The sequence below is a fragment of the Drosophila innubila genome, chromosome X, assembly GCF_004354385.1.
Source record: "Drosophila innubila isolate TH190305 chromosome X, UK_Dinn_1.0, whole genome shotgun sequence".
Classification (NCBI taxonomy): domain Eukaryota; kingdom Metazoa; phylum Arthropoda; class Insecta; order Diptera; family Drosophilidae; genus Drosophila; species Drosophila innubila.
Window position 1 is genome coordinate 1723239 of NC_047626.1, and position 27963 is coordinate 1751201.

Sequence of the window (27963 nt, forward strand, 5' to 3'; positions counted from 1 at the left end):
CGATTGCTCATATGTAGTACTGACTGCGATAGCTATCGACACGCTTATCGCATACTCGTGTAGCAAATTTATTGCTATTACTACTTATTTATAATTGAAATGAACAGTAGCAAGTGCGAAAAATATTGTGTATAAATAAATGTAAACACTTGACTGCAACATGAGTAATGTCACAACTATCGATGGCACAAATATCGCATAGCATAATTAATGCGATGTCGATAATAATGGCAATATTTAGGTCTATAATGCTGCCACCATATTAGGTTGTCACAATGTTGCCAAAATCAATTCTTAAAAAATAACAAAAAACCTACAAAATTCCAACAAAATTGTTGCAAAAATTCAGATTCTATATTAACACACAAAAAATGTACCATTTTCTGAGATTAACCTATTTATTGGGTAAGAAATTGATCCAGATCGGAAATTTTTAGTGGGTGGCAACTTATTTTTTTACCTCTTAAAGTATCGATACCTGATCGCACGCGAATAGCGCCAATTTTGTATACTGCTTTTGAACAACGCTGTACCAAAGCAACAAGTTTATTAAAAATAGTACTAATAACAATACACGGCAATAACAAAACAACAGTAAAAGTGCTTAACTATATAACCTGATCGACCTCATGGTGCTCCAAGTGTTTCATATACGCCAGAAAACACGTCCAGCAAAGACTGCAGACACTAATAAAAGGCACACGGTTGCGTTCCGGAATCAGGGTGAAGTTGATGGTGGCGACAAGTGGCCACACCGATAGAGCAACCTGTGTACGTAAATACAGTTGTTCATAAAAGTATTTTTATCACATAATATTCAAGTTTAAATATATTCATTTTTGCAATAGAAAATGTGTAAATTTTGGATTTTATTAAGACACTTTTCTAAAAATCGTACATAAACATTTATTGATATATATTTTTTGACTATCGCTTTACTTTGGGCGGATTTTTTGTTTACCTTGTATGTGGGAATGAACTTTTTGCCGACTTCAGCGACTGCTTCCTGTATTGTCTTGGACTCAAGCAGACTCATTATAAAATAGAAACATGTCATTGCTCCCGGTGTATACGATATGCTCTCCACGGCTGCCTTAATGACGCCATGGCGCAACGATGTCTGTGGCCACATAGCGCTCGATATCTATCGATAGCAATAGTTATCGCTAAAGATTTGTACTTTTAATTTACAATTTACCTTAACCCAGCCGTAAAGCGTAGGCGCAACAAACAGTCCGCCGTACATGCTGAAGCGTAAGACTCGCCACCAGTCGTAGTTGCCTGCAATTGTAGGGTATAACATTGTTCTTAAAAAGTTATAATTTTTAAAATATAAATTATGAAATTTATGAAATTTGCTGATTTAAAAAAAAAGGTTGAAAAATATCTATTAACTTCAATTTTTATTATAAACATTTTTACGTTGTCATTTTTTTTCTTTTAATTCATAACTCCGTGATTTTTACTTCACTAGCTTTAAATATTAGGGGCATTCCTGAAACATATTATGATTAGATTTTAAATATATTTATCATATTATCCTAATTTCTTTTTATTCTTGCCGTATAAATATAAGTAGATATATGTATGTTTGTATAGCGATAAACTTACCCCAATTCTTCCCCTCAAAGGTCTGCTGTATGAGGCTTCCTGTTGGCCAGATCAAGCTATATGATATCATACCACGCGTTATGGGAAATCTGGTGACGAGCGTCCTCAACTGTTGTCCCAACACTGAAGCAGCCATGATATCTACATTGTACATATTGTAATTGGTTTAGTTTAGTTGCTTAATACTATTGTAATTTATTTTAATTAATGCCATTCCCATAGATAAAGACAGACCTAATTAAATGGAACCTCTAAATACGATACGGTACGAAATACGGGTGTTTTTATCAGAGTATAACAAATCCAACAATTCGCATAAAATGCAATGAAACGTCGCAAATGTGTTACAAACAAAATGTATCAACTTGGAATTATATTGTGCTTTTTCTTCTTCTTCTTATTGAAGTGCAGCACTTCATTAGACTTGCAACAGGATGGAAAAATTGTCAATGGAACTGTAGCTGCTAACGGCGAATTTCCCTATGCGGTAAGTGTCCTAACATAAAAATTATTTCAATTATTGAATTTTCAAAATTCTTTTGAAAATCTAGAGGAAAATACTTTTTTCTACAAAAGTAATTAAATTTTAATGCAAAATGAATTAGGAGGCCAATTCATGGTCAAAATGACATTCCGTTTGAAAATCGGTTCAGTTTTGACAAAGTTATGAGAGTTTGAAGTTGGTCAGACCCTTGACCTAGCAACGTTACAAGTCAAAATTTTTGTTCAATTTGCCATGATTTTTTACAAGAAAATGAAAGCTGTCAGAATCAGTTTTAAAGTGTTGTTTTATACTAATTATGACATAAGGAGTTGATTAAAAGTAAAAACTTGAGATTTAAAATTTTCAATTTCGAAAATTCCAAAGGGGGGACCCTTAGCATCGAATCCAAGACTTAGAGGAAAATAATTTTTTTTACAAAATTAATTAAATTTGAATGCAGAATGAATATAGAGGCCAATTCATGATCAAAATGACATTCCGTTGGAAAACCGGTTCAGTTTTAACAAAGTTATGACAGTTTGAAGTTTGTCTGACCCTTGACCTAGCAACTTTACAAGTCAAAATTTATGTTCAATTTGCCATGATTTTTTACAAGAAAATGAAAGCTGTCAGAATCAGTTTTAAAGTGTTGTTTTAAACTAATTATGACATAAGAAGTTGATTAAAAGTAAAAACTTGAGATTTAAAATTTTGAATTTTCAAAATTTCAAAGGGGGGACCCTTAGCATCGATTCCAAGATTTAGAGGGGAAATAATTTTTCTTACAAAATTAATTAAATTTGAATGCAGAATGAATTAAGACGTCAATTCATGATTAAAATGCCTTTCCATTTGAAAATCGGTTCAGTTTTGACACAGTTATGACAGTTTGAATTTTATGTGGATTTTTCCAATCATTCGAATAATTTTGCAAAGGTCGTATAAATTTTATATTTGGTATTTTCCAACATAAATCGGCAGGTGTCGCTGCGTCGTTCGAAAACTGGCCACCACTCGTGTGGCGCCACATTATTAAATTCCCGATGGTTGATGACGGCTGCACATTGTGTGCGTCGAGCAAAACCGGAGGATTTAAATGTGCAATACGGCAGCAATTTAATAGCACGGAATGCCACTCAAATTGCCCAAGTAAATGCCATTCATGTGCATCCGGAATATGATCCAAAGAATAAACACTTTAATGACATTGCACTGCTGCAACTGACGGAATCCGTCAGTTTTAATGATGCCGTACAGCCCGTACATTTGCCGGATCCGCTGCAGCAGACGTTGTCCAACAGCAGCGCCGTCCTAGCAGGCTGGGGATTAAATGCGGTATGTATTCCCAATTTCCCTGTTCTTATTTCTTATTCTTATTCCTATTTCCTGAATATAAAAAAAATAATACCAAGGTCGCCACATATTTTAAAAATTGTTTCCCAATCCAACAAATATTTGTGTTATTTTTTTATATATCTTGGGCTGAGCAATGACAAAAAAGTGTCTGAGCAATAACAAAAAATACGAGTAAAATACAATACAATATTTTTACTGTTTCAAAAACAAAAACCCCAAAAAAAAAACACTTCGTAATTTTCATTCCATTTTTATATTTAACATATTTTCAATATTGTTTATCACTCCACCGAATATTTGTGTTATTTGTTATATATTTTGCGCTGATTAACGACACAAAAGTGTCTGAGCAATAACAACTTAAAATAACACTTTTCCACTTTTGTCATTTAAAGAGCAAAACGTCAAAATAAAATACAAAAAAGTAAATTTTACTAATTTTCTGCTAATTGAAAATTATAATTAATGTTTATTATAATTTTGTTTAGCAATAAAATAATATTTTTATTGTTTTTATAGTTTTATTCCATTTTTATTTAGCATGCATTATAAAAATCGAAAAACATGCTTAATTTTTAATATTTTTCTTTTATAAAAATCGGACAATATGAGTATATTTACTAGTAGAATTTCCTTTCTTTTAGACTGGTGGCAGTGTGCAGAAGCAACTGATGAAGGTGGAGCTGCAGGTGTTCAGCGATTCGGAGTGCAGTGATCGGCATCAGGTGCAGCTGCACTCCAGCCAGATCTGTGCCGGGGTTCCCGAGGGAGGCAAGGGACAGTGCAGCGGAGATTCGGGCGGACCATTGCTGATTGGCGGAAAGGAACGGAATGGAAGTGACACACAAATTGGCATCGTTTCGTGGAGTGTTAAACCCTGCACACGTCCACCGTATCCGGGTGTCTTCACGGAAGTCTCCGCCTATGTAGATTGGATTGTTCAAACTGTCGCCTCGCATCCAACTCAGGATCCACTCAGCTCCCAGCTCTGGATTGGACAGCTGATTGTGGCGCGTACTCCACCTCCACTTTAAAAATTATCAATTTTACTTAAAAATTCAGCGACCGCAATGATTATAATTTTTTTTCAAAATATTCATTAAATACAATGAAATATATTAAAAAAATAAGACATAAATATAACTCTTAATTTTTTATAAAAATAAATAAATAAATACCTTTACCCCATTCTTTAAGAATTCTGATTCAAAAGTATAAGCATTCTCATATTTTATTTTAAATTTTATTCAATAAAGTTTAAAAAAAATGTAGTAATACAAATGAAAACATATATTTTGTATACACATAATAAAATACCAAAAATATTATCGATATTTTTAATAGTACGTTAAGTGCATACAATTTTTATTTTCATTTTTTTTTTTTTTAATTTAACTACTGTTAAAGAGTAACTAATAAAATATACTCTTTATGAAATATTTTTAAGTTTCCTTATGTGCTTTAAATTTTTATTTTAAATTTTTATTATACAAATTGTAATACGAAATACTAAATAAAAATATAAGTTTGTAGCTTTAAAGTTTATTTTTATTAAAAATGAAACTTCCAATTAACTATTATAATACAAAATTATTTTAAATAAAAATATATCAAATTTTCAGAACACCCCATTCGCATAACGTAAAATTTTTCCATTCTTCAAAAAAATTTGCTATCAAACTCAAAACTCTTATTTTGCGATTCCTGCTTAAATGCATTTTATTGGCCTAAAAAATTGTTCTACAATACAAATATCAACGTTTATATACACAACAGACAACAAATACGATTATACAAATATTATTCATGATGTTGGATTTTCCAATTCCTCAGAGTTTTCCACTTCACGCATTTTCGTGTAGGCCAAGAATATAATCCACATAAGACTGCAAATGCTGACGAAGACAACACGATTGTGTTCGGGAACGAGGGAGAAGTTAATGGTCTGGACAAAGGGCCAAACGCAGAGACCAACCTGTAAAGGATTAATCATTCTTTAGCTACATATATGTCAATAAAAATAACTTATCACAATTACTACATTAAATGTTTGGAAAAAAATTGTGATAAACTATATTATATACCTTATAGGTGGGCAATGCCTTCTGCTTGGTTTCCTCAACGGCCTCGGAAAATGTCTTCAGTTCCAAAAGACTCATGCCCATAAAGAAGCTAATGCAGGCAAAGGGTCCATAGGAAACTTGTTCGGTTATAGCCTGAAAAGTCAAGATTTTTTGGTAAATAGCTCGAATCTTGATCAAAATGACATTCCGTTTAAAAATCGGTTGAGTTTTGACAAAGCTATGACAGTTTGAAGTTGGTCTGACCTTTGACCTAGCCACTTTACAAGTCAAAATTTTTGTTAGTTTTGACATAATTTTTTACAAGAAAATGAAAGATGTCAGAATCAGTTTTAAAGTGTTGTTTTATACTAATTATGACATAAGGAGTTGATTAAAAGTAAAAACTTGAGATTTAAAATTTTCAATTTTCAAAATTTCTAAGGGGGGACCCTTAGCATCGAATCCAAGATTTAGAGGAAAATAATTTTTTTTACAAAATTAATTTAATTTGAATGCAGAATGAATATAGAGGCCAATTCATGATCAAAATGACATTCCGCTTGGAAATCGGTTCAGTTTTGACAAAGTTATGACAGTTTGAAGTTGATCTGACCTTTGACCTAGCCACTTTACAAGTCAAAATTTTTGTTAGTTTTGACATGATTTTTTACAAGAAAATAAAAGGTTTCAGAATCAGTTTTAAAGTGTTGTTTTATACTAATTATGACATAAGGAGTTGATTAAAAGTAAAAACTTGAGATTTAAAATTTTCAATTTTCAAAATTTCTAAGGGGGGACCCTTAGCATCGAATCCAAGATTTAGAGGAAAATAATTTTTTTTACAAAATTAATTAAATTTGAATGCAGAATGAATATAGAGGCCAATTCATGATCAAAATGACATTCCGCTTGGAAATCGGTTCAGTTTTGACAAAGTTATGACGGTTTGAAGTTGGTCTGACCTTTGACCTAGCTAGCATTAGAGCTTTAGTTCGTTCTCTTTCCGCTCTCTCTCTCTCTCTCCCTCTCTCTCACTCACCTTGACAATGCCGATGCGAAGACTCTATCACTCACCTTGACAATGCCGATGCGAAGACTCGTCTGTGGCCACATGGCGCTGGAGAGACGCACCCAAGCGTAGAGAGTAGGGGCAACATAGAGGCCCCCAAAGAGGCTGAAGCGCAAGGCGCGTGCCCAATCGTAGGTCTCTGTCAATAGGTAGAGTATATTAAGAGATAACTCAATTTTAATAACAATTGAAAAATACTTACTCAGATTACGTCCTTCCAGAGTTTGTTGAATTAAACAGCCCGTGGGCCATAATAATGCATATGTAACGGCTCCTTTTACCATGGGATGCAACTTGCCCTTGGCCGACAGATGGCGCTGCAAGCCAATTAGCTGTCTAACAACTTGGGACGCCATTTACAGCAAGCGGCAAGCGGCAACAACTATGCAATTTCCTTAAAAAACTATTAAACACAAGAAATTGCATTTCATTTCTCTCACTCTCGCTCTCTTTCACTTGTTTAATCATATTTGCAAAAATCACTTGGCAACGACGGCGAAGGCGAAAACAACAACGACGGCGAATTCAAAGATCCCCCCAAAAAAAAGCCATGAGACACAAGGTCACTGTCACTACACACACACACACACACACACACTAAACACATACAGTATGTCTAGTAATTATTGTGACAAAGACAAAAAAATTTGCATATTTATGTTTATTCTTAAAAATTCAACTATTTTTTTAATTTTAATATTTATTAAGCAACTATTAAAAAAAATGCTTTTATAAATAAGTTCAATTATTTTGACACACAACAATAAAAGCATATTTATTTATATATTTGAAAATTCAACTGTTCTTGGGTTTTTATTATTTATTAAGCAGCTATTAAAAATAAAATAAAAAACAAGAAAATGTTTTTTATAAATACATATGTGAAATTGTTTTTACTTTGTCAAAGCAATTACTTAACATACTGTATGTCTGTTTGTTTGCTTGCACGTGTGCAGTGTTGTCCCAACAGCTTTTTTCCGCTAAATCTGGCTTCTTTAAAAGTTTAATAATATGTATTTTGCGCTTGTTTCATAATAAAAATATGAATCAGCGAATTTTGAGTTACAACATAAATTTGCAGAGTTATTTAATGTCAGAGAATTATTTTTTTAGACATGTTTTAGAGAAAAAAAAATAAATTTTCAGTAAAATTAATAATTACATGCATATTTTATGCAATAAAAACATTATTTAATAATGCATTTATTGTCACTATATTCTATTTGAAAATGATTTTAATCTGCATGTTTCAGCAGATTTTAATGTTGGATAATTTAGCTTTTTTCGTCGTTTGATTGTATGGAAATCAGGCTAGTAATAAATTGTACTTGCTTTTTTAGCTTGTTATCTTTTAAGAGATAGTCGCTTTCCTGTGGGTATTGTCAATGAATCAGTTGAATTAACATCTAAATCTCACAATGGTTGCACAAATACTAAAAGCTGCAAATTATTTTCTAATTTCGAGCATTAAAAGAGAGCCAAGAAAAAAACAACACATTTATCTCATGCAATTGCAATTGATGCACGATCCGTAAAAAGCTTTTCCGTTTCCGTGTTTTTCTCAATTTGTAGGACAGAGATTGGTGGGGAGAAATTGGACGCTGAGACACTTTGTTAAATGCCAAAGAAAAATTACAAATGATGACCATAAACTTATGAAATACTTACATACAGACAGACAGTATTTAAAAAAATTGCTTTGACAATACGAATTTGGGTAACGATGTAAGACCCCATAACATTATACCTCATTTGGAATTTTTCCCAATTTTTGTCTTCCAACTTTTCTTTTTCTTTTTTAATTTTTTTTACTCTGAAATTTGTTTTTATTGATTTTTCAAAATTTTTTTCTTCCTTTTCCTGGTTTTCTATGATTTTATATTTTGTTGGTTTATGTTTTGTGGCTTTGCTGGGTTTTTGGAATTCGGAATTCGTATTTTGAAAATAAAAATTTTTGCTAAAGTTTTAATATTAAATTAAGTCTCTGCGCTTAAAATAAATTTATATCTGCTTTCAATTAAAAAAATTAAATTAAATTAAAATTTTTTTGTATGTCAAATAAGCTGTGAGCCACTGTATATTATTTTGGCTTATGATTTTTTTTAAGTTATCTCTGATTCTTACAACAAATCGGGTACAATAGTTTCTATAAATAAAAATTCAAAATAAATATTTTGTATTTTGTAAAAACAATTACATGACCAACTGTATGTATTTCATGTGTCATAACAAAATCTGTGAATGATGAATGAAAATGTTACATACATACAAGCACAACTAAATGTATATACATATGTACATTTGTTTATGTAATTTGTGTTATGGAAAACTTATGCAAAATGCCATGTGATCTAATATAATGCTCAAGATAATGCTGATGTTTATGGCTTAAACAGCGAGTGAGAGAGCGAGAGAGAAATACTTGCTAGTCATCGCACATGCAGCAACAAAAACAATTCCAATTCGCCGTCGCCGCTGCCTTCGCCGATGCAGCTTTGTAATTCGCCTACTTACATATGTATGCAATTCTTAACGTACACATACACATGTGTGAGTGTATGCGCGTGCTTGGTTATATCTATAGCGAAATACTACGTAATTATAATTTATTGTTATGCTAGTTTGTACTTTAGTATGAGCATAAGAATGCTTGATTACGGGACGCACAGTCTCCGTTACTGTTTTTTACTGCAAATTGTTGTCAACTAAACTCAATTGTTTTGTCAGCTGTTCTCGGCGTCCGTCACATCATGGTCAAATAATTAACAAGGTAACGCATTTATCTATCAAAGCTGCCAGTTGGCAATTAAGCTTTTTTATAGCTAGTTTTGGATATTTTTAAAGTTAAAATAATATTATTTGATATTAATTTCTTTCTTTCTCAAAGACTGTGTGCATAATTTGACAAAGCCTAGAAAACAATGAAAATTTTATAAATAAATAAATATAAAAACTGATGCTAAAAAAAAGGTGGCTATTTAAGCTAGTTTTCTTCCCACTAAAAACAGCTTTTTATTTCTTTAAAAAGTTGGCAGCGCGGACCACAGCATTTACCTGAAACAGGGTTGTTAACAAAATATTGATATAACAATAGATATTATTTGTATTAATACATTTTTGAGCAACATTTTTCTTCCTATAATATTAATAGCTTGTTAGCGAATTTGAAATATTTCTCTTATTGTAAAGATGCCACCTTGTTAATAATTCCACCATGCTTTGCAAGCTTTAATTATTTCATACGTCAGACATTGCTACAAGGTGTATATTTATTTAAAGAATATAATTGTAACAAAGATATTGGCCTAAAAGATTTTCTGTTACTCGTTTTAGTTGTTGTCTCTTGTGTATTTTTCATTAAATATTCCATTGCCTGACAAACGGTCAGTGTGTGTGTCTGTGTTTGTGGGTGTGTGTGTGTGTGGTAAGTGATGGCAATGTAGAGCTCGCATTACAACTCTGTCCGTTATATTTAAATAGGTTTTTGGAGGCGCGAGCTATGAATATTCATATGAATAATAAGCATATTATTGGAAAGACATCAGTTCTCAGCAGTTGTTGCCGTTTCCGTTCCCGCTCCCTTCAAATCCTTGCCATCTTGCTTGGTATTTTGAACAGCTGCAACTTGCTTATTAAATACAAATGTGTGATACGTATTGGCCAATGCGGCACATTTGAGCGGCTCACTGCCATATTGTCGATAACAGGTGATTAATTGTTGTTCCATTAGCTCAATATCGGCTGAGCACTCATTTGCCTTGGCCCATTTAACTGGCTGACCAAATAAATTGTGCACACGATCCAATGTCTTGCTAAATTGCAGCTCTTCAATTTCCGTTGAGCGTCGTGCCCATGATGAAGCGACATCTATCGGCTGTTGATGCAACTGCTGCACCTGTGATGATTTTTCAGCTTTTGTTGTTGCTGTTGCTGTCCGGCTACAATTCTCACAGACAAGGGCTGGATTTGCGACTTTCTCCGGTTTGGTCACACTCTCGACGCGCTCCAAAACTTCCCGGCTTATTTGAAATGGTGAAGTATTGGACATTTGCACGGTTTGAGGCTTGCTGTTGCTTGCGCCCATATCGAAGTCTATATAAAAATTAGTTAATAATGTCGTTTCGAGATGCGTATTAAAATTTTTGTTGTTTCATAAAATTGAATATATATAGCCAGATAACTCAAATTTAACTCTGTAATGTCTAGGAACACATTGCGTCCACTACGTGACACTACGGTCTGTGACATTTTGTGTTAAAGGCATTTACACAAATGTTTAAAGTGTTTTACACCAACAATCACCTTACCTAATATTAATAATTGAAATTGTGTAATTTAATATTAATTCCTTATGCATAAAATAAACAATTGTTGAAATGTATTTGAAATTGCGCGCCATCTTTGTTTTGTTTTAGTTTTTTTTGACACTTTTTGGCCTCTGGGCACACTGCTTACTATTTTTTCCTGCAAAGAGCTGGCAGCTCTGTGTACTATTTTTTTTTCCTGCAAAGAGTTGGCAGCTCTGTATTTATTATTTTTTCACCTAAAATGTTGGCAGCTCCGTCTGAGCAGTAAATAGAGAAGCGTGTAAATTATTTATTTTTATTTTATATATTTTATATGTGAATATTATCACAGAAAATGGAAGAACATGAAGCAAGTAAGTACACAAATGAGCAGACTTTTCAAATGGACAGCAACTAAAACAATTGCAATTTGTAGCGCCAACAAAAATGATGCGTCGTTTCGTCGAGTGCGTCGACGAGGGAGACATGCGCAGAGAGCTGAGCGAGGGCTGCATACTCAACATATTTGCGCGCTGCGTTAAAGGCGTCGCTGCCGTCAGCGGTTTTATGCGCACGCAGCTAACGGGACGTTACAAGCATCTGGACTTTAAAAATGCCAATTTGTGTGATGCATCACAGGAGTTAATTCTGAATAATCGTTATGAACGCAGCTTTCAAGTGCTGCGGCGTCGTCTGAACGCTAAACGTAGCCCTGGACTGGAAGACGTTGCACCAGGGCTGCATCAACGCGCCGAGAGTGACGACGATGCTGATAGCGCGGCAAAGGTGACAGATTTAAAACAGTTGGCAACACCTACAAAGTTGTCAGCGGAATCGATAAAGCTGCAATATATTGAATCAATTGGCGTGCTTGAGGCACATGAGCACAGCGTTGATGATGATGGCGGCATCTCGTTTGAATCGCCATGCAAAGTAAAGCTGACATTGGGTTATCACAGGATTGGCGATTCGCTTATGCCCGATATATGTCTAGTCATCTATGAGAAGTTTTCCAGCCGAACACGAGCACGAACTTGGCGCAGTCTTCGGCAAGTGCATACCGATGATGAGGAGGCTGGCGAGGTGGAGGGGGAAAGAGAGCGGGAGAGCGGAGAGCCCGCAACGCGCTCTGTGCGTCGTGCGCTCTTTTCCAGTGGCGCCGACTGCGAGGAATCGGATGACTCCATTGGCTGTGTCAATCAGTCTGCCAGTGTTGACAATACTCCCACTCCCGTTCCCATTTCCACTCCCAATTCCAAGCCAGGGCTGACACCGCGCAAGCGCCTGCATAAAAAGGATCCACATAAAAACTCTAAACGCAGCATGCGTTTTTAATCGATTATCAAACGAATTTTCAAATTCAATAGCTAAATTTTTGCATTAATATCATTGTAATTATACCATCTTATTGTACAAAACATACAAATTGTACATACACACATATGGATGTGTTATAGAAGACTGATGTACTTATGGGATAGTTCCCAGTTGTAATGTTTATATGCGATTTACATATACATACACAAAATAACACTGTTTTTACATATTTCAATATCAATATGTAATATTTTTATTTTCATAAGTGTTGTGTTAATAAAAACCACATACAAAATATTTACTAATTTATATTAGTGAAACAATACGTTGATAAATCTTGAATTTTGAAAAACTGATGCCTCGATGTATTAAAATCAACTCAAAAGTAATCGAAATAACCACATACAGTAGGGGCACCCCTGAAACAAATTCGCCGGTCAGCTGCTCTATATAAAATATGTTGAAAAAATAAACAGAAAATCTGGTCACACGAAAAGTTTTAGCGAAATATGTAAGACCGTGCATTTCGATAACATTATTTGGCCAGACGTGGTGTTTACTTACATTTTGTTGTGATTTTAATTTGGGGAATGTTGAAAGTTTTCTGCACTTGTAGTTATGTGTGACCGTTCACTTTGATAAGATTTTATATGGAAAATGTTAAAAGATTCCTGTACTTTCTGTTTTGATAATATATTTTGGAGCTGATATTGTTTGCATTGCATCTTAAGCATTATAAATAAATTGTATTATACCAATTCTACTATTATGTAAGCAAATAATTATTAAAAAATAAATCTTAAAAAAGAATAAACAAGATTATCTCTTGGGTTTAATAATTTTTAAAAATAAATGGACGACTATTTGTTTTAATTGTCAAAGCAGTTACTTAATCTAGGTGTATTCCTAATAAAAAAAAAAAAAAAAAAATTGTAATCAGCCTCTATAAATTCGAATTAATAAAATTACTATAATCTGACTCAGCTTCAGGAACACCCCTATTGGCATGCGTATCGATTCATAGCACTGATCATGCAAATATCGAGTATTTGCAACCCTGTGCAGTAGAAGCGTGTGTCTTTGTTTTCCCGTTTGTTTGAATTTTATGGCGACGCGTACTTAGTTTTAAATTAATATGAATATATTTAATAATACTGATCTAATTGAACTGAATATGGAAGACGAAAATATTTGCAACGATGAAATAAATTGTGCAAATATATTTGGTAAGTAATATGGCATTTTTCTAGTTGTTTTTGAGTTAACAAAAAAAAAAAACAAAAAAATGCGCCATTTTAGCGGCAGCCGCTTCCAACAAGGAAAACATAAACAATGATGCGCTTCCATTAAACTGGAATAATGGCTCAACAAATAATAGTCCGGATATAATGGAAAATGATGATAAACATGCAAATAATAATGAACATGCAAATTATACAAATAATGGCAGTGATCATTTAAATAATTGTGAGGATTTATTTGGTACGGCGTTCCAGACAAGCGTTCCATTAAAATCGGAACTGAGCCTGGCAGCCGTGAAATTGGAAAAACCCCAACTGGATCTGGAAGCCGTAAAATTGGAAAAACCCCAACTGGAACTGGAATCCGTGAAATCGGAAAAGCTGGACATAAATATTAAGGCTGATAATTTAAATAATTGTGAAGCTATCTTTGGTAAGTAATGTACTTTTTGTTTCATTTTGATATGACAAAAAATATGTGTAATTTTTTAGACAAGGAGAACCTGAAAAGAGATGCCGTACCCTTAAATTGGAATATTGGCGATGATTATGAATGTGCCGATGTCAAACCAAAGCTAAAACTTTGTTGGTCCATTTGTCAGAGCAAAGATACTGAGCGCAATGATAATTTAAATGCTTTGGCGCCAAAAGCGTACAACTATCAGGAAGTCTATCAGGACAAAAAGGAGCGAGCGCTGCGACAGCGGGCAGAGGAGGAACGAAAAGCGCGCGAATTTCATAGCAGACCGGTGCCAAATTTTAAGGCAATGCACAAACAATTGGAACAAGTGCAGATCGTGCACAAAATCACAGTGCCGATAACGCCGGAAACCGTTAAGCATTCCATAGCATATAGAGAACGACACAAGCCACAGGTTAGTCTATATAAATATAATTTATATCGAAAAATTCGGGGCCTAAAGTTTATGCAGGAAACAATGCAAAGCGAGCAATACTCAAACGATGTTGCCAGATTGGCGCGCAAAGCAAAATTGGAGATGAGACCTTTTCACTTGCGTGCCGATCAGCGAGTGCGTGAGCGACGGGAATACGATGCATCGGTTCAGCAAAATATGGCACTAAAAAAGAAAGAGGTAAATTGCGTTATTTGCAGCTAAATTAATTATTTAATCAACTTCTTAATTTTCGCACACGGTGTTATCGATAGACAGTCTCAAATTGCGCTAATGACTCGTTTTTGGGCCTGGTAACCAGTGCTGTCAACTTTTATTTAGAGATAAACTTGGCTATTTCTGACTGGATAGCAGCCTTAAAATAGCTAAAATTGCGATGACAAATTGTTTAAAAAAAAAAAGCAAACGTTTTTAACGTCACTTAACTTTATATACCCAACTTCGAAAATAGCTAGAACTAGTGATGAAACAGTTAAGTTGGCAACAGTGTTGCTGACACCATGAACATAGTTGTAAATAGCGTGTTATCGTTAATCGACAGTCTCAATATTGCGCCAGTGACTCGTATTTGCGTTAGCAGCTGCAATTTAGCAGATGGTTAAATTAAAAGTTAAACCTTAGTCGTTTTATTTTAGTTAAGAGTGTTTTTTTAGTATAAAAATCAAAGAATAATTTATTAGTTGTTGGGCTGCCAAAGTGTGAAAAAGTGCATAAATAAAAATTGTAAATACACACACACACATGCGAATGTACTGCATATCACATACATATATGTATGTATGCCAAACACGTACTTGTTGTTTGTGTGTTGTGTGGTGTGAGTCATGACGTTTCGGTAAACGGACGGCGTAGAAAAAAAAGAATAGTAATATTGTGCATTGCATAAAGCGCACAACGCGTGACTTGTAACAAATAAAACAAACAGAAATTTAAAATAAAGTAAGCCTAAGGATTTACAACAACAGCTATAAATACATAAACACACATACACGACAACAACAACAAGAAGTGTTAGTGGAAGCAGCGACAACAACAACAACAAGTGTAAGGAGAGCAGCAGCAACAACAACAGCAAGAGTAAAGAGAGCAACAGCAGTTGTAAAGAGAGCAGCATTAAGGAGAGCGCAACAGCAACAACAACAACAAGAGTAAGCAGAGCAACAGCAGGAGTAAAGAAAGCAGCAGCAACAACAACAACAGAAGTAAGAAGAGCAGTAGTTGTAAAGAGAGCAGCAGCCGCAGCAGCAGCGCTGCCGTCACAGTTGAGTTGAAAAGTACGCCAACAGCAAAGCAGTTGATCAGTAACTATAATAAGGATACAGCAAATATATAAAATACACACGCTCACTGTATTTAAGCAGCAAAAAAAACATCTTTAAGGAGAGTAGCAGCAGCGACAACTACAACAAAACAACAACTCTAAAGAGAGTAGCTGCAACAACAACAAGAAGCAGAGCGTTAGTGTGTGGGAGCAATAAGCAACAACAAGCGTAAAGCAGAGCTGCCGTCACAGTTGAAGTACGCAGCAAGCAGCGACGCGACGCAGCTCAGTCGCAGTCTCAGTCTGTAAATATATAACTGTAATAAAAGCTTACAAACGCAACTGAGCGCAACTTTCGCTGCAACAGCAACAACAACCACAAAGAGAACAACAACAAAAAAAATGGTTGATCGTCTTGTCAACTCGGAGCTTAATACCAGACGCATTGCCAATGTGGAGAGTTGCTTTGGCAGCTCTGGCGTGCCACTCGCCATCCCTGGTCGCGTTTTAGTTGGCGAGGGCGTCTTAACTAAAATGTGCCGCAAACGTCCCAAATCCCGTCAATTCTTTCTTTTCAACGATATTCTGGTTTATGGCAATATTGTCATTGGCAAAAAGAAATATAATAAACAGCATATAATGCCGTTGGAGGAAGTATCACTGGAATCGATCAACGATAATCAGCAATATCATAACGGTTGGTATATACGCACAACAACAAAATCATTTGTTGTCTATGCTGCCACATCGACGGAAAAACAAGAATGGATGGCACACATCAACAAATGTGTCGAGGATCTATTACGCAAGAGTGGCAAGAAACCCGTTGAGAATCATGCTGCGGTTTGGGTACCAGATGCGGAGGCATCCATTTGCATGCACTGTAAGAAGACGCAGTTTACGTTTGTGCAGCGGCGACATCATTGTCGCAATTGTGGTGCGGTTGTTTGTGCCGCATGCAGCACGAAAAAATACATGTTGCCACAGCAGAGCACAAAGGCGCAACGTGTGTGTGACGCATGCTACGAACGCTTGAGAGTTGCCACCCTATCGGATGTGGATGCGGATGTGGAAGCGGATGCGGATGCATCCCTGCGCAGTGGCAACAACAAACTGAATGCCGATAGTTCCAACGATGACGATACCGATGAGGATGCTGCCGATGCGCAGCACGATCAGCCGCGTTTCTATGGCGATAACAGCATGATATCGACGCTGGAAGATTCCAATGCGGCAACGGTAACGGGAACGGGGAATTCCCTTCCAGTGCAAACAACACCTGCAAATGCAATGGCAAGCGCTTCCAATAACTGCTGAGCAGTTGGGGAAAAAACATTTCATTGGAAATCTGAAAACTGGATGACTGGAAGCGGACTGCGAAACTGGCATATTTTTTTGGTACTTTTTACAATTGTTAAGCCATGTCAATTTGGGTTTGAGGCAAACAAGGTTGCCAACACAGCTGCATTTTTAGCGGCAAGTGGTGGCAGCTCTGGCCTTTTTTTCTAACCGAAAATATATAAAGTATGCCAAGTAATTGTTTTGACAAAACACAAAATTCGGATATTTTAATATTTGATTTAATTCAATTATCACAAATATAGATATGTAAATTATTTTTTGATTTGTCAAAACAATTATAACGGCAATAAATTAGATGTTGACATGAATTTCTATTAGTAATGTTGATGTTTTTGATTAAATTCAGCATAGTTCTAAAAGTAATTTATAATTCCCGCATTTTGAGTTGAAAAACTTTGTGTTTTTAGTCTGTGCCTGGACTGAATTTTGAAATGTTGAAAGTCCTGATCCTAACAAGAGATTTAATACCAAACTTGTCAGGATCCAACTAAAAACTCAAAATAAATAATGAAAAGTTAATTAATTAAAATTGCAGACTGTAGTTCTTAGGATTTTATTGAATGAAAACTTACTTGATTTCAATAATATGAGTAGTTGAACCATTTATTGCTAATTATAACGGTCGCAATAATTTTTTGTATAGCTCTGCTACATTATATTAATATTTGATTCACTCTCATCTTGTTTTTATTATTATTTTTTTTATGATTTTGCTTTAATTTCAAGATTTCTGCTTCAATTTTTATGCTAATCTTATCAGCAATTTTGCTGTTCCCTACGTTTATCGTTGTTTCTTCGTGCTTGGCACCAAATCTACAGAAACTGAAACTACATACAAATACACTTATATATGTGTATATACATATATATACATGTATTAAGTTATCCCGGGACTTATCTCATGCTGCTGTCTGTGACTGCAAAATTCTAAGAATTCTCATTTTCAATAAATAACATACATAAGTACAATGTCAAATTGCGCTTAATCACATTATATGATTCATAATATTCGAGAGATAAGCGTAATTCATAATTCAGTTGAGCGTACAAAAAAAAAAGCAGCTTAATAGAGCTCTATAAACTATAAATAGTCTTAATATACCACTTAATATAAGTCCTACTCTCTTTGATTTTGAAATATATAGATTAAATTCCTGATTTTTAATCAAGAAATAATTTAAATAATAATTATAGTCTACTTTCTCATACTTTTGGACAACACTGCTATATAGATGTACACGTATTTCTCCGTTATCTACATACTATATAGTCAAATAACTTGTGAACAAATAGTTGAAATACAGCTGCTTAATTAAAACAGGCAGCTGCACATTTCATGGGCATAGAAACATAAATAAATAATTAGCACTTGAAGTCTCAAACTCGTAGTATATATACATATATTATATATATAACAACTGTTTGAAATATTTCTACATATTATTGCCTATAGGTATCTGAAGAAATAATTGCTTTGATAAAAAAAAGAAGTTCACAAATTCGAATAGTCAAACTCGACGGATTTTGTAATTTGTTGTCTTAATATTCTTAAATTTAAATATAAAATTTATTTTTTATTGAAAAGTGAAAACAAGATCTCGAGGGGAAAATTTTTTTTAACGAAATTAATAAAATTTAAATGTAGAATGAATTAAGAAACCGAATCATGATCAAAATGACATTCCGTTTGAAAATCGGTTCATTTATGACAAAGTTATGACAGTGCAAAGTTGGTCAAGCCTCGGACCTAGCAACTTAACAAGTCAAAATTTTTGTTAAATTTGACATGATTTTTTACAAGAAAATGAAAGGTCTTAGAATCAGTTTTAAAGTGTTGTTTTATACTAATTATGATATAAGGAGTTGATTAAAAGTAAAAACTTGAGATTTAAAATTTTCAATTTTCAAAATTCCAAAGGGGGGACCCTTAGCATTGAATCCAAGATCTAGAGGTAAATAACTTTTTTTACAAAATTAATTAAATTTGAATGCAGAATGAATTTGGAGGGCAAATCATGATCAAAATGACATTCCATTCAAAAATCGGTCCAGTTTTAATCAAGTTATAACAGTTTTAAGTTAAGTCGACCTTGGATCTAGCAACTTTACAGGTCAAAATTTTTGTCGCTTACATTTGCAGTTGTTTCTTAGCTGTTTTGTTTTCGCTTTGTTGCTAAACAAAGGGCTTTTCCAAGGAATAAATACAATTTGATAAATATTTTATGGCATCTAAAAATATATTAACTCTTGATAAATAACTTGGTTTCTTTTGTTCACTTTAATCATTTGCAGAAAGACGAGGAACGCAAGCAACAAGAATTGGAACAACAAAGAGAACTACGAAAGAGGACGGAATTTAAAGCACGTCCAAACCCATTTAAATAATTAATTAAATAACTAATAAATACAATACAATATACATGCATAGATACTTCTACAATAACACAACAAACAATAATTAATTAACAAGTTTCTCTTATTTTTTTTTTATTATTCAAATGTTTTATTTATCTATTAGCTATTTTCATTTTGTATTTATGGAATTGTATGAATATCATGTATTGTATAATGTGTGTGTAGAATCGGAGAAGAGTTAGGATTTGCCTTTATACACTCATTTTAGTTTATACCCTATATATTATATATTTTGCAATTTTAACGCGTGCGTAAATTGTGATTAAAATTTAAATTGGAGCAAGTCGTTCAATATTTTTGTAAATGTTATTAATCTTAAGGAGATCGAAAAAAAAATTGAAACCAATTCTATCAGAACACGATTTTTCATTCATTAAAATACGGGGTTACGGCATGATCATCTATATTTATACAGATGTATTGTTAAATAGACAAAACATACATACATATATATTATTATCAAACCAATTTTTTTAATTTTTACAATAATATTGTTCAACTAACAATAATAAATATATATATTTGATTTTTAATGAGAGACCGATCGATGGAATAAAAGGTTTATAAAGTATCTTTAACTCTAAGCAATAATTAACTGTTTTCTATTTGTATAAAGTGAAATAAAAAATAAATTTATTATTAATTTTCATCTCTACTTTTTTTTATAAATGGGAAGAAAGTCAACGAAATTAAATTATAAGAGAAAGATTACTTATTTTTGTTCTTATTAAGTTTTGTTTCTAAATTTTAAATAATATTCAATTAATGAAAATTTCAGAATTATCCCAGTTGAAATTTGATGTTTTTTTGTCAAAACAATTACTAAATATACTGTTTAGTTTTCTAAGGATAAGAAAGCGAAAAAAATTCAAAACACTAAAAAAACAAAAGTCAGAATTAATTAACGATTAAATTGTATTAAATCTATACCTTCAAATGACATAATTTTCATTTAAAATTGTGAAATGCATTCTAAATATTTCCTTAACGGAATTTTAAAAATTCTCTAGCACAGTAATAATCAATAAATATATATACAATACAAATGATGAGCCAAATTCATGCTGCACTCTTCGTACCCATGCAAATGATGTATACCTCTCCCGCTTTCGCACCCATGAGTATACAACGTCGGTATCTCTCTTTTTATCTCACACAGATTGTTGTCAGATTTCTTTAGCGTGTAGTATTGGAAAAAATTAAGACAGTTAAAAACGGCTTCATTTATATTAAAATAGCCAGATTTCCGGCTCATTTTGAAATAGTTAAAACTAGCTATAAGAATAGTCGTATGAATATGCACTATCGATATTTACATACATAGCTATCGATATCAAAACAACTTGTGATTACAATTGTTTATCATGCTGCACTGCTTTTGCTCATGCAGCCGTTGTATGGCTATTTCGCTTGCACCCATGCATATGCAGTTCATGGTGAATTTACTACAAGGTGACAATTGCTCATAGTAAATATGAATGATTATTTTGTTTTGTTTTTCATTTGAACCAAACAAATATTGACTTCTAGTAACTTTAAAAGATCGTCAAATATTCCAAAATTTTTCTTTAAGGGTTACTCTATGCAATTTCGCAATGATTTTAATATATATGATTTTTTATTATTTGAAGCATGTCATGAGCAAAAGAAATAAAACTCAAGAAATAATCATTATTTTTGAACAAAAATAAAGTTGTTATTTTGACTAGAAATATATATAAATTTTTTCCATATTCCTTTGCATTATTTTACGAGTTACTATTCTGCTCAAAAATAATAATTTCTTGAGTTTTATAATAAAATAATTAGTCCCTGATTTATTTTTGATTTTTTGGATTTTTATAATAAAAATTGAAAAGTTCTGGTTCGATTTTTATATAAAAATTTAAATATAATTAATTTTAATAAATAAAATGATTTTGTTCAACAAAAATCATAAAAAAAAATTCGAATAATTACGCTCCCTGGTTGATAGAAAAGACGTGATTTTTTTGAGAAACATAAAAGATGGTATTTATTTCTGTTTATGTTGTAGAGTCGCTTAAGCAGCCATTGGGCAACTGGGTTGACATTTAGAACATTTGGGTCGTTTTTTAGAACTGACCATCGCTGCCCCAAGAGGTCTTGACGGCATCCTCGTTCCAGTCCTCGACACCGCCAACGGTTTCGGCAGCGACCTCATCGGCCCAGTTGGTCGTCTCCTCGACGGGATGATCGACAGCCTCCTCGATTTTCGGTGGTGGCAGCAGCTCCTTGGCGGCAGCAGCCTCCTCCTTCTCCGCCTCCTCGGGATCACGGTAGAAGAAGAGATCCACGACGACGGGCCATTCGGTGGTACGGGAAATGGTACCGCGCAGACGGAGCACTTCACGGGCCAACAGCCACCACATCAGACCAATGGAATGGGGCGACTTGTTATTGCAGGGAATGGCAATATCAATATAACGCAATGGTGAATCCGTGTTGGTGAAAGCAATCACGGGAATGTTGACATACGATGCCTCCATGATTGGCTGATGATCGGTATTGGGATCGGTGACAACCAATAGACGTGGCTCACGGAAAGCGGGCTGAATCTGATTGGTGAATGCACCAGGAGTGAAACGACCGGCAATAGGTGTTGTATCCGTGTACTTGGCGAACTTCAGCACAGCACGCTGGCCAATAGGACGCGATGAGATGACAAACACCTGGAGAGTGCAAGAGAGACAGCATTAGTGACAGTGTTGACAAAAAGTTGACGCTTTGACATGTCATTTTAAATTTAAACACATTGCAAGATCAGCGGTGAAGTTGAAATCATTGCATTTCATACCCGAAAGATAATAGAAAAATCATCATGTGCAATAGAGCCGATAAATTAGCGATAGTTTAACGATAGTCGTGAAATAGCTATCGATCAAAGTGTAATTACTAACAAGCTGCAATACTAGAGGAAACTGTTATCAGTCTGAGAACAGTTGCCAATACTAAAGCCACCTTGTTACTAAAATACACCATGTTTGGTATTTGTTATTATTAACTGTTCCCATTTTGAGACACTGTTGCCAACTTTGCTATTTTATAGCTAGGTCTGACTATTTTTAAAGTTCAATTGCTAGAAGTGTTAAAACAATTTTTTTAATCGCAACACATACCAAATATATCGATAATTCGACAGCTCTAAAGTGCAACGTGTTCACAATAACAAAAAGTGAAAACAATTGGTTATAGTGAGTTAAGTAATTATTTTGACAGAGCGAACAAAAATGACACAATTTGAAGAAATAGTTAAACTTGTTACACATCAACTCTTATAAAATTAAAATCATGTTTGTGCATTTTTTCACATTTTTCGCAGCTTGTCAAAATACTTACTTGCACCCACTGTGAATACTCACATCGGATGCATTCTCAATGGCGACAATAGCGCGGGCAGCGAGCACCAATTTCTCCCATGTTTTGCCCAAATTGATGATGTTGACGCCGTCGGCGCGACGTTTGTAAACGTACTGTTCCATCTGGAAGTTGACGTTCTCCGAGCCCAAATGGGTGGTGGCGACCAACATTTTGGTAATGTCATCCTCCTTGAGGGACAATATATCTAAGCCTCCCGACATTTTAACGTGAAAGAGTTACGAAACCTGTGAATATACATAGTAAAAAATAAAATAAGAGATTAAAAATTTTACTCAAATCGCGCACATAACCTCACATAATGTGTACACGTGCCTCACGCACACACACAAACACTCGAAAAAAACAGCAAACTATTTAAGCATTTTAATAACTTTCCACAGTTTTGCTTATGTTTGTCACAATTGATGCACATTTTCAGCGCATTATCACTTGTTTTTTGCGAGTTGAGGCGTTGAAAATAATTTTTGGAAAGAAAAAAATAACTCACGTTCTGGATGCCGCTGGGAGCGTTGACGAAATGGACGATTGTCAGGGCAGCGTGACTTGGGCTGGCCGAAAAAGCGTGCTGCCAACCTGTTTCAATAGACATGTCGCAACGGAAAACAGGCTGGCAGGCTTGACTCGAAGTTCATATTGTGATCAGAGTTGTCAATTCATAAAATTAAAATGCGGCAAACAAAAGTGTTTAAAAAGAGCCAATATCACTAAAGAGAGAGCCAATTTTTATAAATAAATCAAATTATTTGCTAATCGAAATATTTGAAGCCCATGTATTTTAAAAATGTTATCAAACAATAAATGTTTAAATTTAAATAGTATTGAAAAATCAAATCAAAATAGTGTCAAGCTTGGTTCACATTTTTCATTTTGTGATCAATTTCCAAATACGCATCAATATATGCAATTTCTATCATTTTAAAGCTAGAATTTCCAATTTTTTTTTGCAGAATTTCTGTTAGGATTTTTTGTTAAACTCCCAGTATAAAAAGAATTCAACTTTATTTTATCTGATTCCCAATTAAAAATTTTGATTTCATTTTTAATTTTTTGCGAAATTATTTTTACTAAATGACTAAAAAAAAATTGAATTGCTCGCGTTACGAATTGAGATCCTTTTTCTTAGACGTTTGGCAGCCTTGAATCTTAGAAAGTAAAATTAGCGAGTGCTGCCAACTTTTTAGTGGAAAAATAGCTGTTTCTGGATGGAAATCATCAATAAAACTTTGACAATAGCCGGAAAAAGATATTAAAAAGCAAAAGGAAGTTTTGATGTGTTTTGATTTGATTGGGGTATTCCTGAAACAGATTCGGATTTGGTTTCGTTACAGATTTGATTACCAAGTAATAATTGAATGTAAATGTATATTATTCGTAATACATTTATTTTAATAATATTGTTTGTCAATTCGATAAACAAAAAACAAAATCAAAATGGTTTCAAATTGTTTTAATCTTAAAATGTAGAGTTCTCTCTTATAACGTACTTAAAAAATTACATCTATTATATTTCTGGCAGCCACATTCGAATTAAGTAGGTTAGATTCATTGACTTTGGTGCCGAACATTAATAGTTTAATGGGAAGTGGACGATTTTTTTGATTATCTTGTAGATTCAAAATAATGTCATGAAGAAGCTTATCGGTGAGTTTCTCGCAATATTCCAGATTTAGCACCTGCAGTTTGGGACAGGCAAGGATCAGTCGGAGTACACCATTATCCGTGACATTCCTACTAAGGTTGATATTGATTTCTGCCAAATCTTGCAGGGTAAATAGTTCCTCTAATCCGCGATCGGTGATCGCATCGCAGTACATCAAGCCCAGCGTACGCAATGCGCTCAGTTTTCCAATCATCGGAAGAAACTCGGCAGTGATAGAGCTTTCAGCACATAGATCTAGTTCAAAATGTTCCAACTGCTTGAACTTATACTCCACCAGCCATGTCATTAGGATTGGAGGCACCAAAGCCCAAACAGGAAATATGTTCAAGTGTAGTTTCTTAAGACTTGGTAGCCTTGCAATGTGATTAAAATCAGGAAGCATCTGATCACCGCATCCAATGGAAAGAAACTCCAAAGATTCACAGCAATTGTCTTTGATAAGCTGCTCGAAACACGGAGTTTCGGGAATAAAGTCCGGTATGTGCAATTCCTTAAGCAGCGGTAGGCTCCCAAATATTATAATCAAAAATTCCGGGTCCTGCAGAAAATCACACTCTTTTAAAGTCAGCGACTCAACAGAATTTGGCAAATAATTCAAATGTTTTGCAGTTAACATAGAATTAGAGGAAAGAGTCAGTTTCTTAAGCTGACTCAAATGCTGGATTGCTTTAAAACTCTCATCAATGAGATCACAACCAAGTATTTCCAGATTTTGAAGACTATTTAGATTTGCAAAAATTTTAAATAAGTTCAATGTTGCACTTTCGTTTTCCAATATCATTGACTGTAAATTAATGCAATGCTTGCCAATTAATACGCAGACGAGGAAAAAGTGATCTTGTGGTATTCTTCCTTTGATATTCTTAACATTACGTCCGGAAAGTTGAAAAAAATCACGCAATTCCCACGCAGTTAATTTTGCAAAAAATTCAAAATCTATAGATTTGTCCAGCATCGGCGACATTTCCTCATAAATGTATCGAAAACGATAACAGGTGCGTGCAAGTTGAATGCGATCAGATAACGATAATTGTCGGAATATATTGCTTAAGCAATAATCGTTCAGTTTCATTATGGCAGCACTTTTCTCATGGGGCTTCGAATATTCCGGTTTATCTGGCATTTTTTCGGCATCCGGTTGATGCCAACTATAACTTGGCTGGACTTTTAAAAAGCGATTATTGCCAAAATGCAACTTTTCTGTCTTCAATGCATTGGCAGCATGACGAGGATTCTCAAAGATAACGTAGCCAGTTCTTTCTGTATATTGATTTGGAAACAGATGCAATTCTTGAACGCATCCAAATGTCTCGAAATACTCTTGAAGCTGCTGTTGTTTCATTACTGGTCCGATATCCATTATAAACAGATTCTTCACCAACACATTATCTTCTTTTGTGTAGGCCAATTCCTCCTTAAAGTAATATTCCACGTTAGACCACATTGTACAGTTTTCCGTAGGTTTATAAGCAAATTTACGTCGTATTTTAAGCTGCGATAAAAAAAAAATAATTTTAATAATAATTAAATAATAAGTATTTTATGCTTTAATTCTGTTTTTCGTGCAACTCTTTTTTTGTATCATCTAAAATTTTGGACATAGTGTCATCACTATGCGTCGATCTTTTGTCCCACTAAAAACAGCTATTTTATTTGGATGCTTTCCCACTAGAAATCAGCTGATCGCCGAAATCAAAGTCAATGTATATATATATAGTCGAGTGTGAATTTGCTTATATCTAGGAATACCCTAAATATTTTGTCACTGTCACTGACATGATGCATCTCATCTCATCCAAAGGATCGATGTTTTTCCATCTCTACTTGTAGCACTTGTGTCCGGCAGTCTTGCTGAATTTCGGATTGTGTTGATGACATTAATACATATATTTTAAGCAAACCTCTGATATGTATATTTAATCAGTTCACATACACCCCCGTTTTGTTGCTCGAAATTATAAAAAAATTTAACAAAGAAGCTGACAGGTGCATTCAAAGTTGCCACATCATTTTAATTGTTTAGTGCTGCCATGTTTTGGAATAAGTCAGCGCCAAAATTCAAGTAAATCAGCAAAAAACGGGCTGGCAGCCTTGGTTCGGGGATTTCTATAATTTAAAAGCTGGAATGTTGAAAAACGTTGCATTATTTTTGTGAAAGTTTTGTCAAATTTTTGTATTCAATTAAATTTAACTGTGTTGCAGAACTTCTCCCCTTAAGTCACAAAAACTTACAACTTTTATCTGATTTCAATTTAAGAATTTTCATCAAATTGCAAATTTTTTGCCGAATTATTGCTTAAAAGCAAACGACATTTAAATTGCGCGCCATTTGCTTTTGATAATTCGTTTTAAAAAAAGGTGGCAACTTTAAATTTCTAAAAACCTTTACTTGAAGTGTCTGGCAGCACTGTCAGCAGACTGTGCGCTAGAATGCTAACTGCTATGCAAACAACAAGCTGCCTGCTTTATGCGTGTGTAACCAGTATTTTAAATTTGAATTTAAATTGTCGACAGTTTTAGTTGAAATAAAACCAGGGAATAACACCGTAACCGGTACCGGAACCGTTAACCGAAACTAACCGTAACAAATATTTATTTTGGTTTGATTCTCTGAATAAAACACAAGAAATTTTTTTCTGTTTTTGTATACACATTTATTGCAAGTTTGTTTGTTTATATTTTTGTAATGCATGTTTCGATTTTTGTTTTTGACCACCGTGTAACTACCACATCAATGCATATTCGATAATATTGATTCATTTGTTTTTTTTTTGTTTGGAATTGTGTGTGGCTTTTTTTTTGTGTGTTTTGCGATGCCAATATGTGAATGTACTTTTATTTCTTGTTCATTTTTTGGTTAAAAAAATTGTATTCCTTTTTTTTTATGTGGTAAATTGAAATACTTTTTGCAACAATGCATATTTCAATAATCTGTATAATTACATTTTTATTTTTATTGTTTTTCTTTTTCTCATTAATTTTATTTATTTTTTCATTTCGTCACGTGCATTAGTTTAAAAGGAATATATAAGTATGTACATACTTTCGAGCGAACTGTGTATGTATTTTGTCTGAGTGTGTAAAAATACACTCTGAGAAATTTAATGTATGATGATCAAAACAAATATGACTGTACTTTTTTTCTTTTTTTGTTTACTATGCGCATTTTCTCTGAGTGTATGTATGCATATTTAAATATTCAATTTATTTAAATTCCATGTTTGTTTGCTTTATACATTTTTTATTTATTTTTTTACTTTGCTTTTGATTTATTTGGTATATTTATTAAACATTTAACAAAATGCGCTCATTATATTTATGTATGTATATGTGCAATGTATAAATGTGTGTGTGTGTTAGGGTTGTTAAAATTTTTAAGAAATAACAATTTCGATAATATTTGGATGTGAAACAAAAATATCGATATCAATATCTGTACTACAAATTAGTCGTGTTTCCACTTCAATAATATTAATATTAATGTTATCGTCGGAAAAAATATCCCAAAAAATTTCGAACGATACT

The 27963-nt window shown here is 33.8% G+C and overlaps 9 protein-coding genes across 13 annotated transcripts; 4 read left to right on the top strand and 5 right to left on the bottom strand.

Annotated features, from left to right (window-relative positions):
- Positions 1-523: 523 nt before the first annotated feature.
- On the bottom strand, positions 524-8008 carry LOC117793642 (protein sym1). Of its 2 annotated transcripts, none has more exons than XM_034634013.1 (5): positions 7916-8008; positions 1612-1752; positions 1199-1281; positions 962-1144; positions 524-767 (listed from the first exon to the last, which is right to left on the bottom strand). In XM_034634013.1, the coding sequence occupies exons 2-5, from the start codon at positions 1745-1747 to the stop codon at positions 609-611; spliced, it is 561 nt and encodes a 186-aa protein (XP_034489904.1). In that variant the 5' UTR covers positions 1748-1752; positions 7916-8008; the 3' UTR covers positions 524-608. The 2 variants fall into 2 exon arrangements, with proteins under 2 accessions (XP_034489904.1, XP_034489905.1); XM_034634014.1 differs by having other exon boundaries at positions 7912-7930.
- Positions 1967-4509, top strand: LOC117784483 (trypsin-1). Its single transcript, XM_034622235.1, has 3 exons — positions 1967-2098; positions 3077-3430; positions 4096-4509. The coding sequence occupies exons 1-3, from the start codon at positions 1967-1969 to the stop codon at positions 4483-4485; spliced, it is 876 nt and encodes a 291-aa protein (XP_034478126.1). The 3' UTR covers positions 4486-4509.
- Positions 5148-9329, bottom strand: LOC117793641 (mpv17-like protein). 2 transcript variants are annotated; one of them, XM_034634010.1, is made up of 5 exons: positions 9098-9329; positions 6786-6986; positions 6589-6722; positions 5536-5667; positions 5148-5426 (listed from the first exon to the last, which is right to left on the bottom strand). In XM_034634010.1, exons 2-5 carry the CDS (start codon positions 6937-6939, stop codon positions 5256-5258), a joined length of 591 nt encoding a protein of 196 aa, XP_034489901.1. In that variant the 5' UTR covers positions 6940-6986; positions 9098-9329; the 3' UTR covers positions 5148-5255. The 2 variants fall into 2 exon arrangements, with proteins under 2 accessions (XP_034489901.1, XP_034489903.1); XM_034634012.1 differs by having other exon boundaries at positions 6786-6900; positions 9098-9328.
- Positions 9330-9818: 489 nt separating this feature from the next.
- Positions 9819-10674, bottom strand: LOC117792032. Its single transcript, XM_034631990.1, has one exon. It carries the CDS (start codon positions 10665-10667, stop codon positions 10125-10127), a length of 543 nt encoding a protein of 180 aa, XP_034487881.1. The 5' UTR covers positions 10668-10674; the 3' UTR covers positions 9819-10124.
- A 476-nt stretch (positions 10675-11150) lies between these two features.
- On the top strand, positions 11151-12427 carry LOC117787118 (cell cycle negative regulator roughex). The gene is made up of 2 exons (XM_034625563.1): positions 11151-11243; positions 11306-12427. Exons 1-2 carry the CDS (start codon positions 11225-11227, stop codon positions 12202-12204), a joined length of 918 nt encoding a protein of 305 aa, XP_034481454.1. The 5' UTR covers positions 11151-11224; the 3' UTR covers positions 12205-12427.
- Positions 12428-13269: 842 nt separating this feature from the next.
- On the top strand, positions 13270-20028 carry LOC117782709 (putative mediator of RNA polymerase II transcription subunit 26). 3 transcript variants are annotated; one of them, XM_034619746.1, is made up of 6 exons: positions 13304-13412; positions 13486-13703; positions 13740-13860; positions 13920-14302; positions 14360-14521; positions 19257-20028. In XM_034619746.1, the coding sequence occupies exons 1-6, from the start codon at positions 13322-13324 to the stop codon at positions 19347-19349; spliced, it is 1068 nt and encodes a 355-aa protein (XP_034475637.1). In that variant the 5' UTR covers positions 13304-13321; the 3' UTR covers positions 19350-20028. The 3 variants fall into 3 exon arrangements, with proteins under 3 accessions (XP_034475644.1, XP_034475637.1, XP_034475627.1); XM_034619736.1 differs by having other exon boundaries at positions 13486-13860; XM_034619753.1 differs by lacking the exon at positions 14360-14521 and having other exon boundaries at positions 13270-13412; positions 13486-13860.
- On the top strand, positions 15862-19296 carry LOC117782729 (pleckstrin homology domain-containing family F member 1 homolog). The gene is made up of 2 exons (XM_034619763.1): positions 15862-16998; positions 19256-19296. The coding sequence occupies exon 1, from the start codon at positions 16005-16007 to the stop codon at positions 16917-16919; it is 915 nt and encodes a 304-aa protein (XP_034475654.1). The 5' UTR covers positions 15862-16004; the 3' UTR covers positions 16920-16998; positions 19256-19296.
- Positions 20029-21365: 1337 nt separating the features above from the next.
- On the bottom strand, positions 21366-23402 carry LOC117782033 (40S ribosomal protein SA). The gene is made up of 3 exons (XM_034618948.1): positions 23266-23402; positions 22760-23002; positions 21366-22069 (listed from the first exon to the last, which is right to left on the bottom strand). The coding sequence occupies exons 2-3, from the start codon at positions 22976-22978 to the stop codon at positions 21473-21475; spliced, it is 816 nt and encodes a 271-aa protein (XP_034474839.1). The 5' UTR covers positions 22979-23002; positions 23266-23402; the 3' UTR covers positions 21366-21472.
- Positions 23403-24218: 816 nt separating this feature from the next.
- LOC117789763 lies at positions 24219-25811 on the bottom strand. Its single transcript, XM_034628896.1, has one exon. It carries the CDS (start codon positions 25796-25798, stop codon positions 24263-24265), a length of 1536 nt encoding a protein of 511 aa, XP_034484787.1. The 5' UTR covers positions 25799-25811; the 3' UTR covers positions 24219-24262.
- Between the last annotated feature and the right edge of the window lie 2152 nt (positions 25812-27963).

Coding starts and splice junctions, on each gene's coding strand:
- LOC117784483 (XM_034622235.1), top strand. CDS start 1,967: ATGTATCAACTTGGAATTATATTGTGCTTTTTCTTCTTCTTCTTATTG. Junction 2,099..3,076: donor ACGGCGAATTTCCCTATGCG/GTAAGTGTCCTA, acceptor ATAAATCGGCAG/GTGTCGCTGCGTCGTTCGAA. Junction 3,431..4,095: donor CAGGCTGGGGATTAAATGCG/GTATGTATTCCC, acceptor CCTTTCTTTTAG/ACTGGTGGCAGTGTGCAGAA.
- LOC117793642 (XM_034634013.1), bottom strand. CDS start 1,747: ATGGCTGCTTCAGTGTTGGGACAACAGTTGAGGACGCTCGTCACCAGA. Junction 1,282..1,611: donor CTTTGAGGGGAAGAATTGGG/GTAAGTTTATCG, acceptor CTACAATTGCAG/GCAACTACGACTGGTGGCGA. Junction 768..961: donor AGTTCATTCCCACATACAAG/GTAAACAAAAAA, acceptor TTACGTACACAG/GTTGCTCTATCGGTGTGGCC.
- LOC117782729 (XM_034619763.1), top strand. CDS start 16,005: ATGGTTGATCGTCTTGTCAACTCGGAGCTTAATACCAGACGCATTGCC.
- LOC117782709 (XM_034619736.1), top strand. CDS start 13,322: ATGAATATATTTAATAATACTGATCTAATTGAACTGAATATGGAAGAC. Junction 13,413..13,485: donor AAATTGTGCAAATATATTTG/GTAAGTAATATG, acceptor GCGCCATTTTAG/CGGCAGCCGCTTCCAACAAG. Junction 14,303..14,359: donor GAGAACGACACAAGCCACAG/GTTAGTCTATAT, acceptor AAGTTTATGCAG/GAAACAATGCAAAGCGAGCA.
- LOC117782033 (XM_034618948.1), bottom strand. CDS start 22,978: ATGTCGGGAGGCTTAGATATATTGTCCCTCAAGGAGGATGACATTACC. Junction 22,070..22,759: donor CCATTGAGAATGCATCCGAT/GTGAGTATTCAC, acceptor TGCACTCTCCAG/GTGTTTGTCATCTCATCGCG.
- LOC117792032 (XM_034631990.1), bottom strand. CDS start 10,667: ATGGGCGCAAGCAACAGCAAGCCTCAAACCGTGCAAATGTCCAATACT.
- LOC117793641 (XM_034634010.1), bottom strand. CDS start 6,939: ATGGCGTCCCAAGTTGTTAGACAGCTAATTGGCTTGCAGCGCCATCTG. Junction 5,668..6,588: donor TTCGCATCGGCATTGTCAAG/GTGAGTGATAGA, acceptor TTGACTTTTCAG/GCTATAACCGAACAAGTTTC. Junction 5,427..5,535: donor AGGCATTGCCCACCTATAAG/GTATATAATATA, acceptor AATCCTTTACAG/GTTGGTCTCTGCGTTTGGCC.
- LOC117789763 (XM_034628896.1), bottom strand. CDS start 25,798: ATGGATATCGGACCAGTAATGAAACAACAGCAGCTTCAAGAGTATTTC.